The 27,870-nt window shown below is 34.8% G+C and overlaps 1 protein-coding gene across 2 annotated transcripts in view; it reads left to right on the top strand.

The window, feature by feature from the left end:
- The window catches only part of LOC145729054 (tachykinin-like peptides receptor 99D), a 164,523-nt gene extending 137,444 nt beyond the window's left edge, over positions 1–27,079 (top strand). Inside the window, exons 5-11 of one of the 2 annotated variants that reach the window (XM_081979673.1) lie at positions 4,062–4,236; positions 11,307–11,522; positions 15,892–16,042; positions 18,402–18,598; positions 19,249–19,391; positions 19,442–19,534; positions 24,796–24,931. In XM_081979673.1, coding sequence (XP_081835799.1) covers positions 4,062–4,236; positions 11,307–11,522; positions 15,892–16,042; positions 18,402–18,598; positions 19,249–19,391; positions 19,442–19,534; positions 24,796–24,797 — 977 coding nt within the window. In that variant the 3' untranslated portion in view covers positions 24,798–24,931. Of the gene's footprint in view, positions 1–4,061; positions 4,237–11,306; positions 11,523–15,891; positions 16,043–18,401; positions 18,599–19,248; positions 19,392–19,441; positions 19,535–24,795 lie in introns of both variants that reach the window. The other variant, XM_081979666.1, reaches the window with a different exon arrangement.
- The last annotated feature ends 791 nt before the right edge of the window (positions 27,080–27,870 follow it).

The raw sequence follows: 27,870 nt of genomic DNA, 5'->3' as shown, positions 1-27,870 counted from the left end.
ATTACTTAAACCTTCTGGCAGGAAATTTGTAGTTTTTTTCTAATGATTGATTGACAATTTAGAGTATTCTATATTCTAAGAATAGAACATCATGATACCAATAATACAAAATTAATATCCGATAATTACATAAAATTGATTTAATTTTTGACGTCCAACTTCTTTAAACCGTTAATACTGTTGTCTGTTATCAAGCAACTAGGATAGGTAATTTTGGGCGTAAACAAGCAAATACGGAAACCTGGAAATTGAGGTACACTACCAATTTGCACAGACTTGAGCATTCGACAATTCGTGGCCGACGGTTTACTGGAATTATTAATGTGTTTAATGCGTCGATAACTCGATTCCGAACCGAATTGGTTTGTTTCATGTTTAGTGATGAGTGCGTAATTAACGTGGACTGGTCAATCCTTGACCGGACACATATTCCCACCAAAACTGCTTAAAATACAGGAAACGTGCAATTAAACTGTCGTTCAACAAAGTTTTCTGCACACGAGTTGAACAGTTTTACAAAAGCGTACCCCGACCGAGAGGAAAGTTTTGATCTCCTTAATTTACTTATTAGAAATTCGTTTGAGACTGTTTAACAACTGCCTGTGAAAGGATTAAACCGTCTAGTCGATTATACGTTGTTTCGTGTTTATGTTGAGCGATGACGGAAAGTTTCCGACGTCTAAGTAAACCGCATTAAGGCTAAATATAAAATTATCAATACTCACACAGCTTAGATAAAATGCCAATCATACTTTTATAAGTTATGACAAGTGAACTGGATAAAGCAATTTCGAGATTGAGCCTTCTCCATTTCATATCCTGTAAACCACATATCTGTGCTTTTACTCCTACTTCAGTTACGAGGATCTCAAATTATGTAGCTTTCGGGGCAAAAGCTTTTACAAGAAGAGATTATGAAACATGTGGCACAAAAAAGCCAAAAACTAAATTTATAACACAAAAAAAGTTGGAAAGGAAAATTCAGAACAATTAAGGTAAATTTTAGGCAGTTTTTTGATCAATTTCATAATAATTTTAAAAAATGTGCATTATTAGTTTTTATTTGGATAAAAAACATTTTTTTATTAAATCGTTTAAATCTTTATTGCATTTCTAGAGTCCCAGTAATCTATATTTGTTTCTATCTTTTTTTATTGCTTCCATAATGTAAATTCTAAACCTTAATTATAATTTCTATTACACTATTACGTCATATTTTTATAGATGTCAGTTATAGCTCTGCCTTTGGGTCTGTTCTAAACCTGAAAACTGTCGAATTCAATCCCATAGATTATAGAGGTACCAAACAACGAAACATCCATGAAAAGTAACGAAATCAGAATGATTTTAGTTGAATGCATTTTATACCTTCATCAGAGCATTTTTGACATTTGTAACATTTGGTTGTCTGTTTTAGACTTAATTTTAATCTATTCTTAAATATGACAACCGTCAAAATCCTCTCCATAAAGCTATAACACCACAAAACACTTTTAAAATCCAGTAAAATCAGTATAAGCAGTACCAAAGGTATTTTATAGCTTTATGAGTAGAATTTTGACAATTCTGACATTTGGTCGTCAGTTACAGTTCTGTACTAAACCTAGAAACTGTCAAATTCAATCCCATAGAGGTACAAAATAACGAAACATACTTGAAAAGTAACAAAAGCTGTTTAACTTTCGTTGAATGCATTTTATATCTTTATCAGCACATTTTTGGTATTTGTAATATTTGGTTGTCTGTGTCTGACTTAATTTTAGTTTATTTTTGAATATGACAACCGTCAAAATCCTCTCCATAAAGCTATAAAACCACAAAACACTTTTAAAATCCAGTAAAATTAGTATAAGCAGTACCAAACGTATTTTATAGCTTTATGAGTAGAATTTTCACAATTCTGACATTTGGTCGTCAGTTACAGTTCTGTCCTAAACCTGGAAACTGTCAAATTCAATCCCATAGAGGTATAAAACAACGAAACATACTTGAAAAGTAACAAAACCAGTTTAACTTTGGTTGAATGCATTTTATATCTTTATCAGCACATTTTTGGTATTTGTAACATTTGGTTGTCTGTTTCTGACTTAATTTTAGTCAATTTTTAAATATGACAACCGTCAAAATCCTCTCCATAAAGCTGTAAGACCACAAAACACTTTTAAAATCCAGTAAAATCAGTATAAGCAGTACCAAAGGTATTTTATAGCTTTATGAGTAGAATTTTGACAATTCTGACATTTGGTCGTCAGTTACAGTTCTGTCCTAAACCTGGAAACTGTCAAATTCAATCCCTTAGAAGTACAAATCAACGAAACATACTTGAAAAGTAACAAAACCAGTTTAACTTTGGTTGAATTCATTTTATATCTTTATCAGCACATTTTTGGTATTTGTAACATTTGGTTGTCTGTTTCTGACTTAATTTTAGTCAATTTTTAAATATGACAACCGTCAAAATCCTCTCCATAAAGCTGTAAGACCACAAAACACTTTTAAAATCCAGTAAAATCAGTATAAGCAGTACCAAAGGTATTTTATAGCTTTATGAGTAGAATTTTGACAATTCTGACATTTGGTCGTCAGTTACAGTTCTGTCCTAAACCTGGAAACTGTCAAATTCAATCCCTTAGAAGTACAAATCAACGAAACATACTTGAAAAGTAACAAAACCAGTTTAACTTTGGTTGAATTCATTTTATATCTTTATCAGCACATTTTTGGTATTTGTAACATTTGGTTGTCTGTTTCTGACTTAATTTTAGTCAATTTTTAAATATGACAACCGTCAAAATCCTCTCCATAAAGCTGTAAGACCACAAAACACTTTTAAAATCCAGTAAAATCAGTATAAGCAGTACCAAAGGTATTTTATAGCTTTATGAGTAGAATTTTGACAATTATGACATTTGGTCATCAGTTACAGTTCTGTCCTAAACCTGGAAACTGACAAATTCAATCTCATAGAGATACAAAACAACGAAACATACTTGAAAAGTAACAAAAGCAGTTTGACTTTGGTTGAATGCATTTTATATCTTTATCAGCACATTTTTGGTATTTGTAACATTTGGTTGTCTGTTTCTGACTTAGTTTTAGTTTATTTTTAAATATGACAACCGTCAAAATCCTCTCCATAGAGCTGTAAGACCAGAAAACACTTTTAAAATCCAGTAAAATCAGTATAAGCAGTACCAAAGGTATTTTATAGCTTTATGAGTGGAATTTTGACAATTATGACATTTGGTCATCAGTTACAGTTCTGTCCTAAACCTGGAAACTGACAAATTCAATCTCATAGAGATACAAAACAACGAAACATACTTGAAAAGTAACAAAAGCAGTTTGACTTTGGTTGAATGCATTTTATATCTTTATCAGCACATTTTTGGTATTTTTAACATTTGGTTGTCTGTTTCTGACTTAATTTTAGTTTATTTTTAAGTATGACAACCGTCAAAATCCTCTCCATAAAGTTGTAAGACCACAAAACACTATTAAAATCCAATAAAATCAGTATAAGCAGTACGAAAGGTATTTTGTAGAATTTTGACAATTCTGACATTTGGTCGTCAGTTACAGTTCTGTCCTAAACCTTAAAACTGTCAAATTCAATCCCATAGAGGTATAAAACAACGAAACATACTTGAAAAGTAACAAAAGTAGTTTGACTTTGGTTGAATGCATTTTATATCTTTATCAGCACATTTTTGGTATTTATAACACTAAGTTGTGGGTTTCTGATTGAATTTTAGTTAATTTTTATATATGACAACGGTCAAAGTCCTTTTTAAGTGTAAAACACACTTAAATTCCAGTAATGTCAGTATAAACACATTTTAAAGTTTAAACAGTGGAGTGTTGATATTCTTGCACAATAATGAGTTAGAAACAAGATTCCTAGATAGTTAGAAGACTAAAATTCCTTAAATTTTAAGTTTTACTTTAAAAAGCACTAAATTTCATTTCAGTGAAAGCATTAATTAATTTCAGTTTTGTTTGTCCACTACATTTAATTAAAGACCACCCTGTACATAAACTTTTTTCTGTTTTTTTTTCAGTGAACCTGTCGATCGCAGATACGATGGTATCAACGTTAAACGTGACGTTTAACTACGTTTACATGCTCTACTCGCATTGGCCTTTTGGCGAACTCTATTGCAAAGTGAGCCAATTCATCGCTGTTCTATCAGTATGCGCTAGCGTGTTTTCCCTCATGTCCATCTCGATTGACAGGTAAGTTTTCTCCCATTTCTAGGGATTTTTAAACGACACGTGTGAGTCTCCGTTTCAAGTTAAGCGGAAAATTAAGCGAACAAAGCTTAAACGCTTTGAGGTGGATTAGTGTTTAAATTGTTCGGTCGGTAACTGGAGTTGTTTCCGACGTAAAATAATCCTTTTGGACTAAAACAATGACGCCTTGTCGTGATTGTTTAGCTAAATTTGGATTAGTGGAAATGGAACATGTTGGTTTGTCAGTTTGCGTGAATTAATGCTAAGAAACTACACAAACTACCAACAAAAAGAAATTACTTATTACTATGTTGAATATCCATACATTTATTATTATAATATATTAATAAACCTGAATAGGAGAAATCTATAAGGACCAATAAAGGAAATAGAAGTAAGTTCAGCATGTTCCCGACTACACTAAAGTGGAATTGAGGGGATGTTGTACAAACAAAAAGTCGAAAGTGGAACATCCGGAATGTTACCACCCTCAAGGGATCAAAGCGCCAAACTTAGAGTCCGTTCCTTGTCGGCATTGACTTTGCGGTTCGACGCTATGCAAACCTGGCTTTAGATTTAATTTTATTAAACTGGCAGGAAAAAAGAATTGGCACACTCACCACTGAAATAATGTGATTAAACCTGAAGGAAAAAAAAATTAACTAAACGCCTAAAGTGGCGGTTTGGTCGGCGAAATGGAAACGATAGAAGAGCGAGAAACAAATTATCCAGTTACGGTTTTGTTTTAGTTTGTTTCGAGCCTCGGTGCTAACTGGCTGATTCTTTTTCCCGTTATTTAGATAAGGTCCGCATTGTTTTAGAGTGATTTAACATCTCCGGTTTATTTCCTAGCTGCTTTATTTTTGCTCGTAAAAAGTTCTCACTTGATTAATAGTAGTAATTGAGTTAGGCCTGAAAAGGGCCAGAGTGTCTCTGGCAAAAGGTTACAAATTTAACTTAACGTGGTTTCATTTATCTGTTTTTTCCTGACTTTTCTGAAAAAAGTTTGGAAAGGTTATTTAGGATATGAATGTAATTTTGCTTTGTATCAAGGGCTGAAAGCAAAATGATACAGTCTTGGCCAAAGTTTGATTTGTTTCGGAAAGGTCTTTCTTTCGGCTCATGGTACGTAAAATGTTATTCGCAGAAATTATATTTGGATACATTGCGGAATACCTTTCTTGCCAGAATTTAAAGTTGGCAATTTAATTTCTTCTTCTCTTCTTCTTCGAAGACGAATTTCTGTCCTGTGCTACTCGGAACCATTGTCATCCTGTGCATCGTTCTTCGATTTTTTCTGCAATTTTACCACACTTTTTCGTTTTTCTATGGGTCTTCAAAGTACCTGTCTGTATTCTGTGTTGCAAGGTGTTCTACCCATTGCCATTTGAGAATCATTAATCTTTTGATATCTGTTCAAGATATTAGGAGAGTAATGCTCATATTCAAGATTCTCTGTCTTAAGCTGACACCGAGTATTCTTCTTTCCATCGATCTTTGTGTTACCCTTTGTGTCAACATTTTCTATTATCTTTGTTTTCATGTTTATTTCTATATTTTCACGGCTTCAAAATCACGAGCACTCAGTCTTCTGAATTTGCAGTCCTACATGATTGATGCCTGTTGGAGTTGATGCAGCATTATTTCTAGTTTTTTTTTTGTCAGTCAACGCTATAATGTCGTCTGCAAATCTCAAATTATTCAGGTATGTCCCATCTATTTTAGTTTCTTTATGTTACCAAGGCAATTTTTAGAAGACTTTCTCCAGAGCTAGGGTAAATAGTTTCGGGGACATTGGAATTTCATTCTCCTCAATGGGAATTAATCGATGTGTACTCTTAGAGTAGTGCTCCATCATCTCTCCTCTCCATCTAGTGCTCCATCATTTTCGATGAGTAGTTTCATTGTTTGTATCTGGTCTAAAGTGTTGAAAGGCTTATCGGACGATCTTCTTCTTCATCAGTCTGCGGTTGCTGGATATAAGCGACTCCATTAACTTTCCATAAGCTCCGGTACTCAGCAAGTTGAGACCAATGTCCTTCAGTATGTATGTATTTTTTCGCCTTTTTGTGGTCTACCAATTCTTCCCTTTGACTCTCTGGGACGCCAAGGTACAATTCTCAAAGCGTCCACCTCTCTTCACTCTCTGCAATTTGCAGTACGGTCTGTAATATCTGCAATTTTTGCTAATAATTCTTCGTCTAATATTTTTTACTTCACTTCTTCTTACTATTTCTAGTCCATACGTGGCCACAGGCAGTACACAAGAATCGTATACTTTCCTTTTCAGGCAGATGGGTATGGCGGGATCTTGAGGAATGTGACCGAAAGCAGACCATGTTAAGCTAATTCTTCTCTAATTTAAATTTCTCCGCCCAACTTTAGTATGTGTCCCAGGTATATGTAATTTTAGACATTTTTCAGAGTTGTGCTGTTGTGTTCATCCGAACGTCGTTCCTACTTATCATCTTTGTCTTGCTAATAAAGTTCATCTCCAATCCAATCTGACTAGCTGTTTGATTCAAATCTTGTAGCATTGTCTCAAGTTCTTCTACGACGTTACTTATAAGGACGATGTCGTCTGCCTACCTTAAGGGATTCAGGTGTACCTACATCATCCACCCTTCCTGTCCCAAGACAGCTTTTTACAAACTTTGTCTAGAGCTAAGATAAACAGTTTTGGAGATATTAAGTCGGCCAGCAGTGGAACTATGTAAGGGAATAGAAAAGAAATTTCTTTATTCATCTCACTTTGACTTGGATGCCCTACTATAAGTCTGCTATTTAGATTTAATACCCGCCAACTAGTAGAAAAAGCATGAGAGTTTAAGGCCTCTATGCTCCTATGCTTTCTAGACTACAAGAAAGCCTTCGATTGTGTAAGATGTGAGAGTCTATGGAAAGTGCTGAGTGAAATGGGAGTCCCAGGCCACCTGGTAGCCCTCATTACCAGTTTGTACGAGAATAATGGCGCAATTGTCAACCTGGTTAATAAAACATCGGATCCTTTCAAAATGCAAAGAGGACTACGCCAGGGGTGAATACATAATGAGTCGCGTCCTAAATTTGGAGGAGGGAGGAATCACGATCAATGGTAAAATGCTAAACAATCTTCGATACGCGGACGATACCACTCTAATAGCAAAGAATGAAGAAGAAATGGCCCGAATGCTTGGAAGGGTGGCTGATGAGAGTCGGACTCTTGGTCTGGAGATTATCTTATGAAAACCAAACTCATGGTAATTGATAGAAGTAACGCAGTACAGATAAACAATCTGCCTCCAAATATCGAATCGGTAAATAACGAACACATCAGAAGACGTATAGCACTATCGCGGGCAGCTATGGTAAACCTGGGAAAGATATGGACAGACAGAGGGATAACCAAAAAGACAAAAATATCTCTGGTGAGATCTTTGGTGTTCTGTATATTTTCGTACGGATCCGAGTGATGGACCATTAAGGCGGCTGATAGACACCGCATAGACGCATTTGAAATGTGGTGCTGAAGAAGAATGTTGCGCATTCCATGGACGGCTAGAACAACAAACGTGTCAATTCTTAATGAACTCGACATCACGGATCGACTATCCACCTCTGCGGCAGACGAATCCTTCAATATTTTGGACACATCACACGCAGAAATGAGGATAACCTAGAGAAACTTATAGTACAGGGCAAAGTAGAAGGCCGAAGACCCAGAAGCCGATCTCCGTCACGTTGGCTGGATCAAGTAAGAAGCATGAGGATCGCCACCTTTGAAAGCGTAAGGTTACGAGCTGCAAGTAGCCATAGTGTCACCTTGCTTCAGACATGAAGATACGACGAAGAAGAAGAAGTTTTGATGATCTATTGTACCAAATCCCTTTCGGAAACCGTCCTGCTCCCTTGGTTGGTATGAATCCAGTTTGTTGGTAAGACCGTTGATAATAATTTATACATATGGGATAAACGACTTATCGAACGATAGTTTTGGATATTGCTGAAATATCTAAGGACAGCCTCTCTCTCATCACCTCTGCGTTCTTTGGGTATTCTACATTCATCCAGACACTATCGGTCGATAGTTGTCAATATTGGTATCGTCTGCGCTTTTGTGTACTATAAGGATAACTTCTGCGCTTCGTCAGTTTTCAGGAATTTTACCTTCATTTAAGTATTTACTGAAGAGTATCCTTAGTGATTTAACCAGTGTGGATCTCTCCCCATTTTTAACATTTTGCTGGTTATGTTGTCGTTTTCATGTGTTTCAGTGCTGTTCTTATTTTTTGGTGTTTTATATCTGAGATTTTTTCGGATCCGACAATGATAATCGTTGTTTTTGCATTTGACGTGTCTGGAATACATAACTTGTATAATTTTTGGTAGAGTTCCTTTCGTATCTTTCGTTACGTTCCGTTTCCTCCTCGATTCCTGTACTAGAGTAGTAGGTTCTTAGTTCTAGGTAATGGTTTGACTATTTCCTGATTTCGCTCTTTCTTTCCATCAGAAACTCTATTTACAACACCAAAAATACTAGATAGAGAGACTAGACTAAAATGAAGAGATTTTTCAAAACTAATTACAGTTGTTTAGACAACACGATCTATCTTATGGATAGACAATTAATAGACGTAAGAGCGTTTTCAGTTCACAGGAACAAACAGTCGCAATCATAGGCATTGTCTAGGCCGATGAAAACAAAGCAATTATTCATCTTTAACGAGCAGACGGAATTAATTCCGACTTAATTTCTTGCGCTCCCGCCCGCTTAATCCGCACCATTTTAGCCCTTGTAAATACATAATTGAACAGCTTCAGCCCGCTACATCAGGCATAACAACTGAGTAATCTGCGTTTTAAATATACAGAAGTAAATTAACAGCTCCGGGTGCCACTCGCTTCCTAGTTTATGTTGCAGCTACGTGTGCTACGGAAACCAGATTTATAGCGGATTAAGAGCGCGGGGTAACACTTAATTTGAGGTCAGCTACAGCTACCGTCCAGAACTTTCGTGTGGGAGACGGCTTATGTTTGCTTGTCCAGTTTGGAGTTGTGCCAGTTTAAACTTGACTCGCTGGAAAATTAACTATACAAATCTTAACCATATTTTGTGTCGGATTAGAGCTTTCAAATTTACAACACATTTCAATATGATGTTGGTAATGTATGGTTGTTTTTGAATAATTTATTTACTTGCACGTGGATAGTTACTCATTTCTTATATAAACCGAATGAAATTTTAAAGGTGTTGTAGGGATTTATCTTTGCGTAAGATATTTTTCTTATCTTAATGAGAGTCAACAGATTCTGTCAGTTCATGGTATTTTCAGGATGCTTTTATAAAGCAATATCTACAAAGGCTCAAGTTTTTTGATCATTTGAGTTTTCAAGGTCCACTCTGTATCACAATACACACATGACAGCATTCCATAAATCTTATTCTAAACTGGAGGTTTAAATATCTGCTTGAAAGCATTGCGGAGTATTTGGTAAATGATTTTCAAACCATTTCTATTCTGATCTTGATATCTTCGTCTGAATCCATTTAATCATTTATAAGTGAACAGATGAAACTACTGAAAAACGACCTTCTCCAACATATGTCAAAACATCCATAGATGAAGACGGTAGAATTCGCAATATAAATGAAATAATGCCCAAACCTGACATTGAAGAAGAGGTAGAAGAAGCAATAGCACATCTGAAAAGAGGAAAATCATAAACAAAGTTTGGTTCAACAGGGCACTCTTAACCGATCTATACTATATAATATGGAAGCATGGTCTATGGCCAAAAACTGGTCTACTTCTATATTCATTCCATCTCATAAAAAAGGTCCAACCATAAAGTGTAGCAACTACCGTACCATTTCTTTGATATCACACCCGAGCAAGATTCTATAAAGCGATCTTTGGGGATCTGGATCGATAGATTCCCCAGGAATAGGCAGAGTTTGTGTAGGACGAAGGTACCAGAGGGTAACAGATGCTTATCCGACAGAAACTCTTAGAGAAATGCAGGGAATTTTATCCCAATGGTCATCTGTGTCTTTTTGGACTACCAAAAGGCATTTGACTGTGTGTTCTTCGAGAGATGGGAGTGCCTGAACAACTAATTGCACTCATAAAAAACATTTACAACAGTATGGCCAACGTCAGAATAGAGAACCAGCACTCTTCAGATCTCTTTCAACATCTATGGAGAATACATCATGAGGAAGGCATTGGATGATTGGCATTGAAGGATTTCAATTTTGAGTAAAAAGATCTGAGCCAAGCAGACGATACAACACTAATAGCTGCGTCAGAAGAGGAAATGATGGATCTCCTAAACCGAGTGGAGAGAGAGAGAGCAACAACTGCGGCCTTATGATAAACGCAGAGAAAACCAAAATCATGATAATTGATCCAACACTCTGCAATTGACAGAGGCTCTACAATATATTAGTAACACGGGTTCAAGTGAAAGTGACATCCGAAGGAGAATGGAAATGAGTCGACTGGACACGATTTGGAAAGACAGATCTATTATGAATAACACTAAAATGAAACTAGTTCAATCGTTGATTCATCTTCCGATATGAAGCTAGAACGTGGACAATTAAAGAAGCAGACAGAAGAAGAATTGATGTCTTCGAGATGTGGTGCTGGAGACGCATCCGACTTCCGTAGACAGGACGAACGAGTCAATCCTTAGAGAACTGAACGTCCGCAATAGAGTCTCTTCTCTCTGCTTGTTTGTCTCTTCCCTGTTGATGTTTTCTACCTCTATGGGATTGAGTTGGTCAGGAACAGTCAGAGGTCAAATGTACATAATCCTTAAATTATGACTTACTAGTGTAATAAAAAGGAAAATTAAGGTTAAGGAATAACACTATGGTGTTCTATGGTAAATATTTTAAATTTGGCAAATGAAGAAGGAAAACATTGTGTACAATAACAATCATAGAAAACTAGAGACTTTTTGACTGTCAGTATGACAGGTTCAATTCTGAAATTTCCTAATCTTAATAATTGCTAGCAATTAAAAAGTATTTAATTTGAAATTTTGTAGTAATCATCAGTCATATTTGATTATTTTTTCTTTTTCAGATACATGGCTATAATGACTCCTTTAAGACCACGTATGGGCCGACACACAACCTTAATCCTGGCCTTACTCACATGGGTATTAGGAGTTGTAATGGGAATGCCAAGTTTACTCTACTACAAGACTTACAGGGACACGTATTCGAACGGTGGAGAACGGGTGATTTGCTATCCCGAGTGGCCTGACGGTCTGACCAACGACAGTCCTTACGAATATTAGTGAGTATTTAGACGCTGATGAAAAACGCCAACCTTAAAACACTTTGGGGATTGCTATAAAGTAAAAAAGTAGCAAGAATGAATAACGCTCCGGGGAGCCGAATGGGAGATAAACGACCTCTTCCCCAGCTGGTTTTTTTTTAAGAATGGACGAGCTTAAGTTAAATAAAAGTTGGAAAAACCCCTTGACATTTAGTTCGTAGATTTCAGTGTAAAAATTTAGCGAGTTTTCAAGACGAGAAAATTTGTTAAAGTGTTTGCGGAAATCGATGTTTAATTACGGGCTTTAAAATCTCGTTACCCTGTAATTTGTTGCAGAATTCATCGATTTTTTTTTAATTCTTTGAAAGTAATTTGTGGATGTGAGATTTTAATTTAAATAAGAGTAATCGTTAAATTGTATAATAATTACAAGGTTAGCTATGCAATTAATCATATTTTTTCTTCGAGTTTTGAACTAATTATATTCTTGAATTAAAAGCTAGTTCACTTTAAACTACAAGTTTACGTGTAATACAAATGGGTTAATCAATTTAAAAACCACCTAGAATCCGTGACGATAGTCGTAGAGAAACCAATTTTTCTCTGCTAAGTTGCCTTCATGTTCTTCTCGTTTGCTGTCATTATTTTGTTTTGGTTTTAAACATATTTATGCCTCTTTGACAACGAACCTAAACTTGAAGTGAGAGACATTTTTCTTGTTTGCATATTATGGTTAATTATACAAAGTGTTGCGACTAGGTCAATCATACCAGGTGTTCTGTTCTTCTCTCTCTTATTCTGATAAAAACCAGAATTGCAACTATACTGAGGCTCTTCAATATTAATGACATTCTAATATACAGGGTGTGCGGAGGTGGAAGGTAGGATAGATGCTAATATGGTTGTATAAGGTTATCTTTCAAGACTATGTTCTGATCTACGGTAGCAGTAAGTGTGTTGTATAAATAATATCACACATTTTGAAAACTCTCCTTTCTCCAGTTCAACTTACCATCCATCTTCGGACACCCTGTTTAAGGACGCAGTTCTCGACGCAAGAAGTCCATCTCTTCTTCTTCATCTTCAATCTATATTCATACAGTTTTCCTAACGATTTCTTTGATTCTACTGTAGACTGTGGTATAATTTGGTGCATTTGGTTTCTAATGCACAAATCATTTTATTATTCCTAAGTGTGGTAATTACGCCACTAGCGGAATAGAGAACAATGTGAATGATTTTAAACACAAATATGTTAATTATTGTTGTTTCCGACTTTCACGACAAAATTTTTGATACATTTTAACTTTCTCTGTATTAAGAAATCTCTTGAATTTCTTCAAGTGTGTACACCAAATAGACGGAGCCATCCACTCACTGAAAAACAACAAAACATCTGGTACCGATGAGCTCAAAAAAATACTCGATCATCATCATGGCAGTTCTTCAGAAATTCTTCAACAGAATATATGAAACCGGCCAGTAGGCCGATTAATACTAACATCAATCTTCATTCCCCTGCAAAAAGGCATAACGGAAAGGAAGAGAAGGTTTAAAACACTTGTAGAGGTCGATGGGACTTTCAAAATGATCTTAGAGACTTAGGAACGTTAAAGACACTTGTAGAAGCCTCTGGCACTTGTTAAAAGGTATTCAATAGCATTTAGAGGCCCATCAAAATTTCAAAATAGTTTTAGAGGCCTTCAGTTAGTTTAAGAGACTTATAGAGGCCTCTTGCACTTGCTAAAAGGTTTTCAGTAGCATTTTGATTGTTATGGAACTATCAAAATAGTCCTACAAGCTTTTAACAATTTAACAACAGTCATTGGAACGTTTAAGACACTTGTAGAGGACTATAGCACTATTTAGAAGGTTGTCAGTAACATTTAGATCTCTTTGGGACTTTAAAAATGGTCCTAGAGGGTGCTGGCAATTTCAAATGGTTATGGGAACGTTTAAGACACTTGTACAAACAAGACTGTGGCACTTTTAAAAAGGTTATCATAATTTAGAGGTCTATCGAACTTCCAAAATGTCTTTAGAGGTCCCTAGCAATTTTAAACAGTTATGGGAACGTTTCAGAGACTTATAGAGGCCTCTGACACTTGTTAAAAGGATAGCATTTAGAGGTTTATGGAACTTTCAAAATAGTCTTACAAGCTTTTAGCAATTTAAAACAGTTATGGGAACGTTTAACACACTTGTAGAGGACTATAGCACTATTTAGAAGGTTGTCAGTAACATTTAGATCTCTTTGGAACTTTCAAAATGGTTCTAGAGGCTTCTGGAAATTTAAAACAGTTAGGGGAACGTTTAAGACACTTGTAGAGAACTATAGCACTTTTTAGAAAATTGTCAGTAACATTTAGATCTCTTTGGCACTTTCAAAATGGTCCTAGAGGCTTCTGGCAATTTAAAACAGTTATGGAAACGTTTAAGACACTTGTACATTCAAGACTATGGCACTTTTAAAGAGGTTATCATCATTTAGAGGTCTATCGAACTTTCAAAATGGCTTTAGAGGTCTCTAGCAAGTTTAAACAGTTATGGGAACGTTTAAGAGACTTATAGAGGCCTCTGACATTTATTAAAAGAATAGCATTTAGAGGTTTATGGTACTTTCAAAATAGTCTTACAAGCTTTTAGCAATTTAGGACAGTCATTGAAACGTTTAAGACACTTGTAGAAGACTATCGCACTTTTTAGAAACATTTAGATCTCTTTGGAACTTTCAAAATGGTCCTAGAGGCTTCTGGCAATTTAAAACAGTTATGGGAATACACTTATACATACAAGACTATGGCACTTTTAAAAAGGTTGTCATCATTTAGAGGTCTATGGAACTCAAATAGGTTCTAGAGGCTTCTGGCAATTTAAAACCGTTATGGGAACGTTTAAATCACTTTTAGAAGATTCTGGCACTATTCAGAAGGTTGGCAGTAACATTTAGAGGTCTATGGAACTTTCAAAATGGTCCTAGAGGCCTCTGAAAATTTAAAACAGTTATGGAAACGTTTAAGACATTTAGTAGAAGACCCTGGCTCTTTTCAGAAGGGGGTCAGTAACATTTAGATAAATATGGAACATTCAATATAGTCCTAGAGGCCTCTGGCAAATTAAAATAACTCTGGGAAAGTTTCAAACAGTTGCAGAGGAGACTTTTTACAAAAAATGGAAAAGTTCCCTATTTAAAACAGTTAAAACAATTAGATATGTTCAATCACACTTATATGTTTAAGACACTTGTGGAGGAGTCTGGTACTTTTCAGTAACGTTCAGAGATCTATAAAATCCTTCAAAATGATTCTAGAGGCCTCTGGCAATTTAAAACAGTTATAGAAAGGTTATATAAATAGTGAAAAGCCTAATATGGCGTTTATTAGTGAATGTGTATAAAAAGAAGTACACCAAATTGATAGACAGACAACAATATTTTGACAAACAGCTTTTAGGTAACTATATCTTTGTTTTTCCAAGAATTAAGAATGTTTTTTCTGGAAATATTCGATAAAAGAAATTATAAACGTTTTTTTTTTTAAGTAGTATTTCCCATAATTAAACATTTACAAAAAAAGACAAAATCAGGAACCTGCATGACCTTTGAATGAATAAAAGCCTATACTGTTACTGAAACGGAATTTTTGATTTCATTAATATTTTGTGTTGGTATCACCGACGTTTTATTCAAATTCTTTGCTAAAGAAAGTAAGAAAAAGCTGATTTCGAATTTAAAATGTCAGATCACCTCAGTTTTATTGATTAACAAGCCGAATCTAATTATTAAACTTTGAGTTTGGTATAAAATTTGGTTCCGGGTCTAAGAAATTTAAATTCAAGAAGAAAATCCACGTGGTGTTACGTCCTTATGATGACTTTTACTTTCTATAAGGCTTTAAAAATTAAAATTAGTTTACATGTAAGGTTGTAATTTAAAAGACTTTTATCAAGGCTCCAGTTAAAACTTTCTTACCGAAAACTCTCACTTTAGTAAACTTTTAATCAAGGGAATTTTCAGCTTCGTAGTTTTTGAAGTCCACCCTGGAGACTAATAAACACAATAGTTTGCAGTAGAAATAAAACTGTTCAGTTTCACTTTTCCGAACATGGAAGTCGCGCCTGGCTAATTGAGTTTCCCTTTTTCCATTTTTGGCCCAAATCGCGTTACGTCGGGACCCTACGGAGCCTTTTTACTGACGTTTACCCTAATGGCCGTATATTTGTCAGCGCTAAAGTGCTGCACCGAAAACTGGGACCTTTAAAGGTCGTTTTTAGAGGAAAGCGCGAAAGTTAAATGATTCGCACTGAAAAACGACGTAATTAAAACACATCTTTATCCCATCAAAGTTTCTTGTAAAATTTTGTGTTTAACTTGGGATTTTAATTTCAGCTTTAATGTGATCTTCCTGGTGATTACGTACTTAGTTCCTATACTGTCCATGACCTACACTTACGCTAGGATTGGTATTGAGTTGTGGGGTTCGCAGAGTATTGGTGAATGCACTCAAAGGCAGATGGATAACATCAAAAGCAAAAGACGGGTAAGTGGAAGGTATTTGACGACCGTTAAGTGTCAATGTAAGTTAAGTGTGAAAATATGTAATAACAATCTTATTTTTCTAACCTAGAAAACAGGTAAAAATTGATTTCTGACTGTTCCTTAATGGCAGAGTTCTCGATGGTTCTGATCCGGCTAAATGTGGAAAAATATTATCAAATTTTTAACGTCCGCTACAATTTTTTCCAAACATCTCCATTAATACTTTTTATTTATATTTTTTTTTGACGACTGTTTAATAAAATGATTTTTACTCACTAGTTTTGAATAGATAATAACACCTATTACCTAAAATGTAAACGTGCGTAAAATGTTTCAACTCTTTCCGAGAGAAACGATTTCCAAATCAACATTTTAGTTTGGCAACCTGTAATTTGCATTTACTAGGATCGAAGTAGAAGGATTTGCAATAAAAACTACTTGAATCAGCTTTTCTTGAAACTACTTCATTTCATTTAATTCTTGGAACCAACTCATCCTGGCAAAAGTATAGTAACAGTCCTAATATGGACTTGAAATGGACATCTATGATATTTTTTGAGTTCTTATAGCACTAGTTACGTACTGTACTATTTTTTACAGAATGTAACGGAAGGTTTACCCTTACTTATCAACAGTCTGGCTCTAGAAACTTGCTCTGATAGTCATAGGTAAAATTAGAAAATTATCAATAATTCCTTTTTTTGGTTAGTGTTGTAGTTGTGTCAATAGCAGTTTGCAATTATAAGAAACAAACTCAGATACAAATTTCTCTAGAAATATCTGTATCGATATATCTTATAACGAATTTCGTGCCTCATGGGCACGTAGAAATATGAAAATCAAAATTCACATCCCGTTTATTTGTGAAATGTGCAATGGACATTATTTGTGACAACTTTTAACTTTCGAACGATTTTCGTAGATAAAGTTTCTGTTTAGGGATGGAATTTTGTATCTTCATCAATAATTATTTAAAAAATTTTCTAAAAAAAATATTAAATGGTTTTCTTTTGTGTTGACTAAACTAATCACGTTAATGTTCAAAACCTTCCCAAATCCCATTAAATATTTAAATTCGTCTAATCTCCATTGGGAAGCGTTGTTTTTGCTTCTTAATCATTGCCTGCGTTTAAATACTTTAAATCCCGTTAAATACATAATATAATCGTGAATTGTGGAATACCTTTGCCATAAACGTTTCAATGTAATTCACAGAGCAATGTAGGTAATTAGGAAATTTGAACTTTATTAATTTAGTTTATATTTGTTATGACAGACCTAACATAATTAATATCTCATTACAAATTTGAGGAAAGTTTAAATGTACGACAAATAATTTATTGAATTATTTTCTACTCTGGGGCATTTATGTTTTCTCTAACGCCCTTGGTACCTAAATAGCTATTAAAGTAAATGTTTGAACAAAAATTGACGTTTCTCTATTTGATTTAAAAGATAATAATCTTGCGAATGGTTAATGTGTTCTGTAAGCTATTCCAAAGTTTTTCGCTAGGGACAAACAAATGTAAAATGCAGTTCACAAGTTTAGTTTAATACTCGAAAGTTTTACGTTTCGTTTCGAAATCAGCCCGAGAAAGTCTCAACAGTTCTTTAACGTTGTTAGGTGTTTTCATTTTCCCTAGCGTCGGTTTCAAATGAAAAATAAATTTTTAGGATTCGTTTTATAGTAGTTTTTGTAGAAAGGCTAGGTTATGTTACATACGCAGACTTAAAGTTTCTAAATTTCTAAAAGAGTTTTTAAATTTTTTCATTATTCCAAAAAAAAGTGAACAAACAGCACAAATCAGTTTTACATTAAAATCAACATAACTCATAGAAGCATGATACACACTGATTAATTAAAATATTTGCAATTTGTGGTTGAGAACTCTCACCTTGCTCCACTTGATTTCCTATCGACAATTTTGATTTTTTGCCACCCAAAAGACCCCAGATAGTAACAAAAAAGTGAAAACAACACAAATCAATTTTACATTCAATTCATCATAACTCATGGAAGTATCATACACACTTTTTAATTTTTTGTTTTTCTTCTAATTTTTGTATAGAGCACCAGTTCTCTCTCTTTCCAACGTGATTTCCTATAGACAATGGTTTGATTATTCTTAATAATCTTCAAATTTCAGGTAATGAGACCACAGATTGTAACATGACCCAAAAAAAAAGTGACAAACAACACAAATCGGTTTTACATTCAATTTATCATAACTCATGGAAGTATCATACACTTTTTTTAATTTTTTGTTTTTCTCTAAATTTTAGACATAGAACACCTCTCTTTCCAACGTGATTTCCTATAGACAATGGTTTCATTATTCTTAATAGTCTTCAAATTTCAGGTAGTGAAGATGATGATAGTGGTGGTGATCATCTTTGCAGTGTGCTGGCTGCCTTACCAGCTCTACTTCATCTTGATCGCCTACTACCCGTCCATCACCAGGTCCGAATACATCCAGGAAACGTTCCTGGCTATCTATTGGCTGGCAATGAGCAACTCGATGTACAATCCGATCATTTACTGTTGGATGAATGCGAGGTAAGGTCTCGGTCCATCTCGTATATACGTAAGCGGACCCCATCTCCTCCTACGGGAAAAGCGTATAAATTCGCTTTATCTCAGGCAGATAATAAAGCAGACGTTGTCGCATTACGGGAGAATAATGGGGGGATGCTGTACGTGTTGTCTCGACTTTTTAAGGCCTTCTCCGATTTTTGAAGCGTATGCATTGTTTCCTTTTTAAAACGAACAAGTCGGGCTTGAAACAAGAATCACAGTGTGTCTAAAGTAATCTAAGTAGGTGTACAAAGTTTTATGGGATATTTTTATAATAAGTTTGTTATTTTACTCCATGGAGCGAACAGAGCAAACGTGACGTCAAGATGACATAATTTGTGAATTCTACTTTTGTCCAATTTGTACCAAATTTATTTTTGGCCTCTACACGTGTCCTAATTCTTAGAAATATTGTTTAAAATAGGCAGAGGCCTCCAAAAACTAAATTTAATATTATTAAATACTTCACTATCATACTAAAACCGAGGCCGAACAGAAACGTGCCTCGTGACGTCACACGGCACTTATACTTATACTATATCGTCTATTATCGGTTAAATGATTACACAACCCTAATCAACAAGAATCGGATATAGGAGAATGTTTCTTAGATATTCTTGTTTTAATTTTAGATTTAGAAGAGGTTTCAAACAATTCTTCTCTTGTCTACCATTCGTTCACGTCAGTCCAGGAGCACTAACCAGACGAGAAGTGTTGACGAGTAAACGACGTTCCTACTCCGGATCCCCGGACCACAATCGGATAATCCGAAACGGTAAGAAACTGTAACCAAACTTGTCGTTTTTGTTACCGCGCTTGCGCCAGGAAGCAGCAACCACAAGTACACGGATCTGCGCCATCAAAAGTGGACCGCCCATCAACGTCACGTCTGCGTCCGCCAATCAGACAGTCGAATTTGTACGTATGATTCTTCTTGATGTGGCATGTAACTCTGGAGATTATTTTAGTTTGGTGTTCACATTAATAACGTATTTTCGTAGAATAGTTCAGGTGTTGCATGCCCCATTTGGAACAATCATGCTTCGTATTTTGTTTTTAGTGCAGCTCGAGTTAAGCACGCAGTTTTGTTTAGATACGAATTTGAAGCTTTTTGCTAGATTCTAGAAGTATTTAAATGACAAGAAGTAAACCAAGATGCTTCTAGCATAATGTTAGACTTTTCAAGGGTTATTTAAACCAACAATCTCATCCTTTTGCACTAATTTTTATGATGCAGTGATCCACTCCGGTTTGAATTTTTGTTATTTTGTGGATAGTGTTAATTTGACCGAACTGGTTTCTTCAGTTCTCTAAAACGTCCAGAAATAAGCTGATTACACATTTTGGTCATCATCTTTCATTTCTCTTCTGGACGCATTTTGAATAGAGATAGAGATTGTCCACTCTGTATAAATTAATGGATTTATTCTCTTGTCTTGTGTGCCAAGAAGGTATTGATTAAACAAATAGTAAAAGCCGTAACCTGGCTGTCAAAGCAGTAAATGTATATATTCGTGATCCACTTGACTCTAGATTATAAAACAACGAAAACATATCCATGTAACGAAATGCAGGATTAATAACTTATCTGAGTAGATTTAGAAGAAAACTAGATCAAGATTAATCATAGCAAATTTTAATAAATATTTTCTTATGTATTTATGTATAATAAAAGTAGGGGTTATATTTTAGATTTAACAGAAAAATGTAACAAAATGAAAATTTACTTTCCCGAGTTCCATATTTCAACAAACATAATAATGCTGACGTTGTAAAATGCAAAGTAAAATGACCGAATTATGGTTGGCTATAGTGCCAAAAACTCGCAATGCAGCGTTTGCAAATTTTTCCATCCGAACAAAGAGCAAGGTACCATTTTGATATGAATTAAAATGTAAATTTTTTCCTCAATTTTTTTGTCTTCCAGATAAATTTTAACTAAATATTGTAGCTCGTAATATCTCATCATTATATGTTTGACCTAGTCCAGCAACCCATTTTATTTTTAAACTGCTTTTCACTCACTTTCCTGATTTATTCAAATGTCAGTTTACAACCAAATCGATCAAATAGAAACATTAGTCAACAATGTCCAGTTCGAACACAAAATGTGGTTTAAATTCCTCATGATAAATAGCCTATCGTAGACAGTCTGTAGCTGTTTTCAATTTACTGGTATATCTCTAGTTTTTCCCAACATTTAAACGGAGGAAAGTATAAAAAGACACCCACGAGATAAAAAGTTGTCGTAACCTAAATGGATAATGTCAAAAGTGTGGGCGAATCGAGGCAGTGTGTGTAGGTGTTCAAACGAGTAAGAGAATGAGTTTTGTAGTTATAACGAATATTCATCACTTTGAGACCCAGACATCTTTAACTATTTAAATTTTAGGTAACAAGAACTTTAACTGAAAAGGTTTATATTATTATTCTTGTTATATTAAAATTATATTAAATCTGGATTAATAGCGAGTAGAGCATATAGAATGAACACGAACACAGAGAAAGATATGGGGAATGCTAAGAAGGAACAAATTGGAAATCAAAGATACTATACAGACCAATAAAATCGACGCGGAAGAATGGAAGTTATATTTCGAAAACCTATATAAAGAAAATGAGGGAATTGAAGCACTACTAATAGAAGAAGACCAAGAAAAAGAATTGACAGGCGATAGAACACATCTTGAAGCATCTCAAAAATCGAAAAAGCACAGGATCCGCAGAGATAACAAATGAAATGTTAAAATACGAGGGAGACCACCTACAAAAAGAAATATTAACTCAGTTCAGAAACATCATAATAGAACAAAAAGTACCAAATGAATATGAATAACGCTTCTCAACAGCATCCTCAAAGCCTTCACTAGGACTTTGTTAGAGGAAATAAACAAAACCTAATAAATTCGCGAAGAACAGCAAGGTTTTTGAAAAACAGGTCTACCATAGATGCTATCTTCATTGTACCAACCAAACCAACTTATATGTTCTTTGTCGACATGACTAAAGCTTATGACCGAGTGCAATTGGCGGACATCATGGACAATGGGGAACACTTACTTCAGTCTGCTACGCAGATGATGCGGTGCTCATTGCGGATTCTGAAGACGATCTTCAGAGATTACTTCACTCCAAAACAAATATGGTCATTAACACAGACAAAACCAAATGTCTCGTATCATCAAAAGAGCCAACCCGATGCAAACTGGAGATTGACCAGAAAATTGTAGAGCAAGTAAGTCAGTTCAAATACTTAGGAGCTGGGATAACAAGTAATGGAAATCTACAGAATGAAGTCAGAGAACAAACTATAAAGGCGTCTCGAATATCAGAATGCCTAAGAGACATTGTGTGGAAAAACAAATACCTCAACATAAGCAGTAAAGTAAGAGTAGAGGTATAAATCGACAATCAGACCTGTCATAACGTATGCAAGAAGAAAAGAAAATGGAAACTAAAGTTGAACTGGAACTGAAAATTGGAGTAAACACGTAAACAGAAATGAAGAACAGAATGGAAGACAACAGACTTATAAAAATCGCAAAAACAAACAATCCTGTCGGAAAACGAACCCAAGGCAGACCTCCAAAACGCTGGAAAAAGTGCTGGACATCAACGTCCGAATAGGCATAATAGGACAAAACAGATATTAGCCTACCTATATGTACACCCATATGAGAAAGAAAGAAGAAGAAGAAAAAGAAGACGAACTCAGAAGAAACCTGCTACAAACACATAAACAAGTTTAACAAGGTTTTACTGCAAATACTCATAAATAAACAGATTATAAATTGTATATTCACCAAATATTTACTTTTCTTTTGTAACGTGGGGGAAACGTATCGGACACGCTCGTGGCAAACATAATTTGTTTTCCCCATTTTTGACGAGTGGTCTGCAAAAACCCAACCAGAGGTAGTCTAAACAAACCGCAAACAAAAAGGACAAGACACAAATTTCCAATAACCGAATACAACGCGTTTATCAACGGCAATATTTCAGCACGGTCCTCGATTCAAAAGTGAGTTATAGCCTTTGCAAGCGGGAGGCAGTTTACAATTTTTATTCCTTCCTGCTTTATTGGGTGAATTATGAATGCAATATGTCCGCTGGTACAATACCCAAGCCAGGTTTAAGAGATTGATCAGCACGGATTTATGTTGTAGGCTTGCTTGACCTGGTTTTCGTGTCTGTTTTGTCCAATTTCCAAGCGGTGTAAAAAACGTTTTAGGGGCTTATATTTTATGCTTGATATCCCTTTGAAGTGGTGCAATTTATAGTTTGAGCTTTTCTTTTGAAGACAATTGAATCTTATAAATCAAAGCTGATATTACATAGGGAGGTACAAGCTTTTGAATGCCAAAACGAATATGTTTTGCTGATATTACTAGTTAATATCAGAAGTTTCCTTTAACCATCATTTTTGTTGGAAATTTGAGTTCTTCCTATAGTATAGTGTTCTTTTTATCCATCCCATCACTATTTTGTAAGTGTTGATGACGGATTTTACTGTAAAAAAAGGAGAAAAAACGAATAGAAAGTATAAAGAACCCCCACAACTTTAATAACAAATACATACAAATAATAGAAAATAGTAATTAAAACCTAACACAAAAAAATTGGTTCCTTATTTTGTCTAATGATTACCCTACCTATGGAGGTATAAATGTACGCTACTTTGCTAGATTTAAAAGATTTAACCTCGATGTAGTTAAAGGAAGAAAGGTAAATCTCAGTTTTAACCGAGATCGGTCATCAAAGTCTTTAGAAAAAGGGAAATGAGGTTTTCTTTCTGTTCTAGGCTCAAAAAAATTATTATAAAGCAGTTCTCCGTCTAATATTGTCAAAGTTGGCTATATTTAGTAAACGAGACAAAACGGTCGATATTGACAGCTTGTCAGGGTCTAAAACAAGATGGCGTTCTTCAAATTAGCGCCATATTAGGTTAGGTTAGGTTAGGTTAGGTTAGGTTAGGTTAGGTTAGGTTAGGTTAGGTTAGGTAAAGCTAAAACAAGATGGCGTTCTTCAAATTAGCGCCATATTAGGTCTGTTCGCAGAGAGAATCTACAACTAGTAATCAGAGAAATAGATTGGTCACAAGTCAGAACACGTCATAGTCACGTGAGCATCCAACCAATAAAACTTGACATTTACTGTTTCTGAGTTGAAAACCAGTCAGGGATTGCCTCTGCGAACAGACCTATTGTCAATTTCATTTGAGCTTTAACCAATTCATTTGTTCCCAACTTTGTTTGGCAACTTCGTTCTTATGACAGCTGGCAGATAGGTGTCTTTCTGTCCTTCAAACGTCATCTTTTACCCAAAAATATTTTTGAAAAGATACTAAATAATTGAGACAACCTCACTCAGTCATACAACAGTGCAACGGTACAATCTTCACTAAAAGGGTCAATATTTGACAGCTCTTTACTTGGTTTCTATGATAGGAAGTTCGTTCGAACGTCAAAATCTAGCTCAAAATATTTACTTTCTTTCGTTGGGATGAAGTTTTTAACGAAAAATCATTAATAATTGGGAAAGACAGCCTAGAAACTTAAATGTAAAACTTAATAATACTTTATTCCATAGACTATGGTATAGTGAATACAAGTACAGAAAGTCAAACCAGTACCAAAAGGAGCAAAGTGTAGGAAAATGTATGTTATCGGTTTAAAATTGCTATGTATAGTCCATTCACTGTCTTCAGATTTTTTTCTTTCTCTATTTCTACATTCTTTTGCCAAAACTGAGTTGTTTTCAGAAAATCACTAATAACTGAGAAAAACTGCGTAAAAGACCATAGTGTACGCAATTCTACTTAATAAAAACTAAGTATTATGTTAGTTAGAAGTCATTTCCTCCTTAAACTGTTTAATTGTTTCAACATATTTTGTTTGAGGTTTGAGTTAATCCTGATATCGGTATTGATTCTGTCATAGATTAAAACATTACCTTATAATTCTACCAATTTTTCTGCATATGCCATTATTTTCCAAATAATGTTGCAATCTGCCATAATCCCAAATTTGGCCATAAAGATATTTGAATTTGTAAACTAAAATGGCTTCAGACTTTTGGCATCATTTTTTCATGAAAGCATTAAATAATTCACTCAATCCAATCAAGTTTTTGATTTTTAACCTAACTTAAAACATACTTTACATAGATGGTTTTTCCAGGAACTTTACGCGTGTCCTACAATCCGTACACTTCAATGGCTGCTGGACGACCCTCGCCATCATCTTCGACCAACACCTGCTACAGCCAGTTGCCTGACGACATGGCATTGCGCAGATGTGAATTAAGGCAGTTGTCTTGACATAGAACTGGGTCAGGGAGCGGGACATCCAGCAATGGAACCGGAGTAGGAGGAGGAGTAACGGGAGTGGGACCACAACGACGCACATGGATATAGGCCGGGGCAGCCTCGCGGCCGTCTTTAAGACCCCGCGAGGAGGACATTGTCGAGGAGGAGAGCAAACTACTTTGAACTAAAAGTTTTACTTTTTATGAGAAGGTTTTAAAAACGATTGAGTGGTGGATGATAATTGCGCAAGTTTAGGAATTATTGTGGGCATACCACAAAAAAGTACTACTTACTAGTGTTGGGCGGTCCAGGTCAAGGATATACTTATTCGCAAGACATATCTAACCTTCATTTTGTAAAATCTACCTTTAGCCACAACATAACAGTTTGATAACTGATTTAGGGTCAGTAACTTTAATTAATTTACGTTCTGGAGACATAACTACAATATATCTAGTGGGGCTACAATTATTGTATTCTCTCTTCTCTCTGTAACAGCCATTGCTCATCCACTCCTGAATATAGGCCTCCATTTGTTTTCTCCACTCCAACCTATCTTGTACTGTTTGGTATCAGTTTCTTCCCATCCTTTTCTTGATTTTGTCAATACATCTTTTCTGTGATCGTTCGATACTTTTTTTGGAAAGCCTGGATCTCCATTGCAGTAACTCTCTTGTTCATCTTGTATTGTCCTGCCTAGCGATATGCCTCACCCGTTCTATTTCTCATTGAAGTTTCTTAGCGGATTTTATTTTTCCATTGCACATGTCAGAACAGGAAAAATACGTTAAGTGTTGAAGACCTTAGCTTTAACTTTATTCTTACTTCCACTTGTTGGATTTCCTTGCCAAGCTTGCAACAGAATCGAATTATCTTGTTGTAATCGATGAAGGCCGTATGAATCTTAACATTATATTGTACTGACAGAACCCACAATTCTTGAAAAGAGGAGAATTGATTCTAAAAAGTGTCAGAATGTGACAAAACTGGGTGACAATGACAGTCTTTGGTCATATTCTGTTTATGTTTCTTTTGAAAACTTTCAACTCTCGTTTTGAGAATTCGGCTCCCTGGTCAGACTATTCCAAGTTTAGTATCAATTATTCGAAAAACTGCAATAACTCCCAGAGTGTCCCTGAAATGACTATACTTATTGCTTAACCATAAAAGTTCTTATCGAAAAATAAAACATATTGAACAAACCATCTACATAATACGTATATCCAATAGGATGTAATACTATTTAAAATTTTTACTAAATCACTTTGTTTTTTTGTCTGAATTTTTGGTTTAGCAATTTCAAGAAAAACGTGTAAAAAACTTGCTTAGTTTTGTAGTATCGCCCAACACTAGCGCCATCTATCAGACTTCTTAAACATGGTATAATCGATGTATTGCCAATCGATCTCAACTTGCCCAAAATAACCATATTGTATTGATTTGACGCTTAGTTCGGTTTAACACAACAAGAGGGCTCTATCGTCTGGTTAACAATTAAATTGTAGAAAATCGTTATTTTTCCATATCGATAAGATATTTGATTGATAGAGCGACTTATCTTATTAATTAAGCTTGAAAACCGAGGAATACGCAGCAAATTTGTAAATAACCTGACCAACAGCTACAAGACCATCGTCTTCCGCTCTCATCTCTTCTCCTAGCACCAACGATTTGATTGTATATTAAAAATACTGTAAATTGTGCACAGATCCATAAAAAATAAAACACTAAAGCAGGGAAAACAAAGCGCTTTCAATTTTGTCTGTAACTAAAATATTGTGTGAAGCTGACACTATACAGAGCGTGATTCATTTTTACTGTGTACAGTTTTCTTACCGCCCTGTAGAGTGGATATCTTGTTATCAGCTGGTACCTTTTAGTAATTATAAGTCTATAAGTTATTAAGCTTGTACAAATTTGTATTTACTTTTTACATGCATAAGTAATGTGTATATAAAACAAGTGATTTTTGTATATACAGGGTGCCTACTACATCAGTTTAAACGTTACGATTTTATTGTGTGAGAAAATTTAAAACTGACATTTGTTGGAGCACTTTGTATACAGCGATTAATCGAAAATGTATAGAAAACTGCACCAAAACCTTTTAAAAAGGACATCGACGTGTAATTGTAAAAAATAAATGCGCACCTGTATATATTTGTTAGTTATTTCACCATAATTCAGTGGCATATAGATTCCTTTTAAATATACAGTGTGGCTTGAGTTTCAGATGAAAATCGATGTTTCCTAAAATAACGAGTTCCTGGATAGCAAACGTCTGGAATCAAAAAAATAAATGAAAAATCACACTAAATAAATTTAATTTGTATATGATATTGTTGTATTATTTTTATGTTTTTTGTTGTTTTTTTGAGAGTGGAAAATGCAAAATTAAATGTGGGAAAAAAACATAACCGTTATGCTTACGTACAAAAAGTGTGTTCTTTTAGATTAAAACAAAGTTGAAGAGTTAAAAAAGATTTAAAAAAATGGGCAGGAGAAAAAATGAAGTGAAAAGAGAAAAATGGGCCTCAAAATTGCATGTTGATGTTCTATCAGTTTAGAAAGAAAGAAATACATACATTTACACAAAAGAAAAAGCTTTTTTTGATTGAGCAAATAAAATACATAGTTTTCCACTTAACATTGACGGGAGAGAAGGAAAAAGAACATTTGACAGAATAGAAAAGAAGAAGAAAATAAAAGAATAGGAATTTACAGAAAAAAGAGGAATTGAAAAGAGATATAAGGCGCACAAATAAGTGAATATTATTTTCCCGTCAATAATTGTGTTCTACCAGAAAAAAAAACAAAAATTGTAAGGAGAAAAGAAAAGAAGAATAATTGACACGAGTGAAACAAAGATGATGGTGATGGTGAAAAAAATAAAAAAGGCTTCTAAACTAATATACAAGGTGATTCCAAAGTTGGGGCTTTCCTTTAA

This window comes from Ips typographus, linkage group LG1 (assembly GCF_016097725.1).
Source record: "Ips typographus isolate SLU linkage group LG1, UJ_Ityp_2.0, whole genome shotgun sequence".
In the NCBI taxonomy this organism is placed as follows: Eukaryota; Metazoa; Arthropoda; class Insecta; order Coleoptera; family Curculionidae; genus Ips; species Ips typographus.
This window is presented reverse-complemented; position numbering and strand designations above follow the sequence as displayed.